The 2,780-nt window shown below is 32.1% G+C and overlaps 3 protein-coding genes across 3 annotated transcripts in view; 2 read left to right on the plus strand and 1 right to left on the minus strand.

The window, feature by feature from the left end:
• The window catches only part of LOC119592944 (ribonuclease P protein subunit p20-like), a 6,537-nt gene extending 6,123 nt beyond the window's left edge, over window positions 1-414 (plus strand). Inside the window, exons 4-5 of the mRNA XM_037941836.1 lie at window positions 17-125; window positions 275-414. Coding sequence (XP_037797764.1) covers window positions 17-125; window positions 275-414 — 249 coding nt within the window. The remainder of the gene's footprint in view (window positions 1-16; window positions 126-274) is intronic.
• On the plus strand, window positions 242-1,386 carry LOC119593143 (transmembrane protein 203-like). The gene is made up of 2 exons (XM_037942107.1): window positions 242-677; window positions 921-1,386. The coding sequence occupies exons 1-2, from the start codon at window positions 624-626 to the stop codon at window positions 1,272-1,274; spliced, it is 408 nt and encodes a 135-aa protein (XP_037798035.1). The 5' UTR covers window positions 242-623; the 3' UTR covers window positions 1,275-1,386.
• A 991-nt stretch (window positions 1,387-2,377) lies between these two features.
• The window catches only part of LOC119593144 (mitochondrial import inner membrane translocase subunit Tim29-like), a 3,797-nt gene continuing 3,394 nt past the window's right edge, over window positions 2,378-2,780 (minus strand). Inside the window, exon 4 of the mRNA XM_037942108.1 lies at window positions 2,378-2,732. Coding sequence (XP_037798036.1) covers window positions 2,498-2,732 — 235 coding nt within the window. The 3' untranslated portion in view covers window positions 2,378-2,497. The remainder of the gene's footprint in view (window positions 2,733-2,780) is intronic.

The following is a 2,780-nucleotide window of genomic DNA, read 5'->3' on the forward strand; positions in this document are numbered from 1 at the left end:
AACCCTCTATCAACAGGGACTGGTAAACACCAGAATTAATGTATTTGAAATATTTTGTGTCAGGTATGCTTTTGATGATGATATTATTACTGACCAAATATTCCTGTCTCCACTGGCTATCATTGGTATTATTACTGTCTCCATTTTGCCGCTCTTTATTCTAAAACTTACTGAAAAGATTGCTAACTTAAAATATATTGGTATTGAAAAAGAGATAAGAAAGTTTAGAGATTGTTTTGTCTTTCAATTAATTGTTTGGATTCTCATTTTTCAGATGATATTGAACCCTCATTTGATGGAGGTGACCAAGAATATCATGCGAAAGGAAATGCTGCTGTCCACATTAAAGTTACCCTAAAGGAAAATATAACCAAGGAAACAGTTACTCCAGAAAAAAGCAAAACCAGTACATGAATGTGACAAACCAGTTTAGACTCTCAGTACATGCTTGACAATTGAATGAGGAAAATATATATGGAAAGTTCTCTCAGCATCAAATAAGTGTAAACATCAGAAAAGATTGAGCTTTAAGTACTTTTTTAAGGCAGAAATACCTTTAAAATCAGATCTGTTTATATTTATACATTATTTTCTTATATTAAGAGCTAGAAGTATTTTGCAAAATGTTTTTTTCCTTGTGGGAACTAACCATGTGGCTTGGTGTCACTGTTCTGGAGGTGAGTCTTTTTTTATGTGCTACACAGTACTTATCTCATATCTCATTCTGTTTTATATGCTTATCAGAAATAATACTCTTGCTTTTAGCATTTGTTGTAACTATGTACAAGAATGGTAGTTGTCAAATCAGAAAGTTGGTTCATACTCAGTATAACAAGTCAATCTTCTGCTCCATTATATATTTTAATTTTGAACTTTGCAGAATGCATTGGAGGTATTTACTTTCCAAATTCTTGTTCCAGATGTTCATATGGCTCACGGCAGTGTTGATCACACTTGTCCTGGTGGTCCTGCGAGTAGAAGGGGTGATGCCACGAATGAGTTGGTGGGTTGTCCTCTCCCCCATGTTCATAGCCGATGCTCTCAATACATACTTTTGTGTCATTGTCCTCATTAGAATGTACCTGAATGGTGTGCTCAAACCAGCCGCATTACGAGCACTTTGGAGTTTTTCTGTACTTACATTAGGTTTTATTTTTAAATTTCTCTTGTGTAAAAAGTTGGTGAAACCCACTGAATTTGAATATTCTGCTGTTATGTCACCTGTGTTTATTCTCCTACAGTTGATCATGATAAGAGCATGTCACCTTAATTAATAATATTCTCTCATGTTTTAATGAATAAATAAATTCACAAAGATCATTCAAATAATTTTCATAGTGTATCTCCCTGTGATTTACAGCATAAATAAATAATGTGTAACTTGAATTTTAGTTTTCATTAAAATCTACCTCCGAAACTAGCAGAAAAGTTTTCTATGAATTTTTAAACAAAGATCTACTGAAAATTTAGGCCTGTATTTGTTACTTGCACACTAATTGCATGCAAGTAGCAACAACTAATATGTAGAGATAGTTACTTCAAAGTTATTTGTGTGAAAACCAATGATTACGATCTTTGGCCTTTTTTTATCCAATTTAAAAGCATTGTGAATATAGTTATAAAATAATTATGAAATTAGTGATATATATATGTTTTAAAGTGAAAATTTTCTCAGGATTTTAGAAGACTGTCATTGTGAAGTTTGATTTTGGGTTACATATGAAGAGTTGCCAACCAGTCTCCTTTATAGAATCAAACACAAAATTGAGAAATGAGTAGGCATTCTTACTGATGTGATTTACAAGACTTGTGGAGGACATTTTGTGAAAAGCTACACAACAAAATGAATATACTTTTATAACAAACTGTCTTAACACTGTCTTAACAGACAGAACCAGAGAGACTGCGTCACAGTAAATTTTCATTTTGCTTTTGAGAGGTAAATTAAATGTTTATCATTGGCTACATAAGGAATACAGTTTTGTAGTAGAATTATATTATATAAAATGTATTCATGATTATTTTGAGCCACATTCATACAACTTATATCAAGAGCCTTCCTTGCAAGTAAATTACTTGCACACAATTTGCTTCAGCCAATAAATACAGGCCTCTGCCTCCACTCTTAGGACAATTATAACTTGGAAAAAAAAAATGCTTAATGTTTTAGATGTGTGTTTATCCATGTTAACAATATGATGTTTAGAGCTTGTCTAGTTTTCTCATGAGGCTTGCATTCTGTGCTTCTCTAGATATCCAGGAGCCTCACTTAATGTTTAGGACATGTTCTATTTTATTTTAACAACTTTGAACTTAATGGTTATTAGTATTCAATCACTCTCCAATTAAAACAAACAAAAGGATATGAAAATATCAATAACTTTATAAAACAATTTATGTACATTACATACATTTACATAACAAATTTCACATATATATATTTTGTTTCATAATTTACATGTGCACAATTGTTTGAACATTACAAAAGCAAATGTCTCTACTGTATTAATTTCACATTTTCATCACTTTTTGATATCCATTCATTTGGATTAATATCAAACTCCTCCATTTTTTTGTCAATAACCCACCACTGACCCAAAAAGCCAACGTCCATGATGCGTTCATGAAATGTTAAGTAACGTGGTTTGAGGTAGTCACAGCGAGCTTTAAACACTCCACAAACTTTGGAATAATTATCAACCCACAGAAAAGAGAAGAGGCCAATGTTCCACCTGAAAAGATGGTGCAAGACAAATATAGATGAGGTTTGAATTATAGTT

The sequence above is a fragment of the Penaeus monodon genome, chromosome 31, assembly GCF_015228065.2.
Source record: "Penaeus monodon isolate SGIC_2016 chromosome 31, NSTDA_Pmon_1, whole genome shotgun sequence".
NCBI classification, from domain to species: Eukaryota; Metazoa; Arthropoda; class Malacostraca; order Decapoda; family Penaeidae; genus Penaeus; species Penaeus monodon.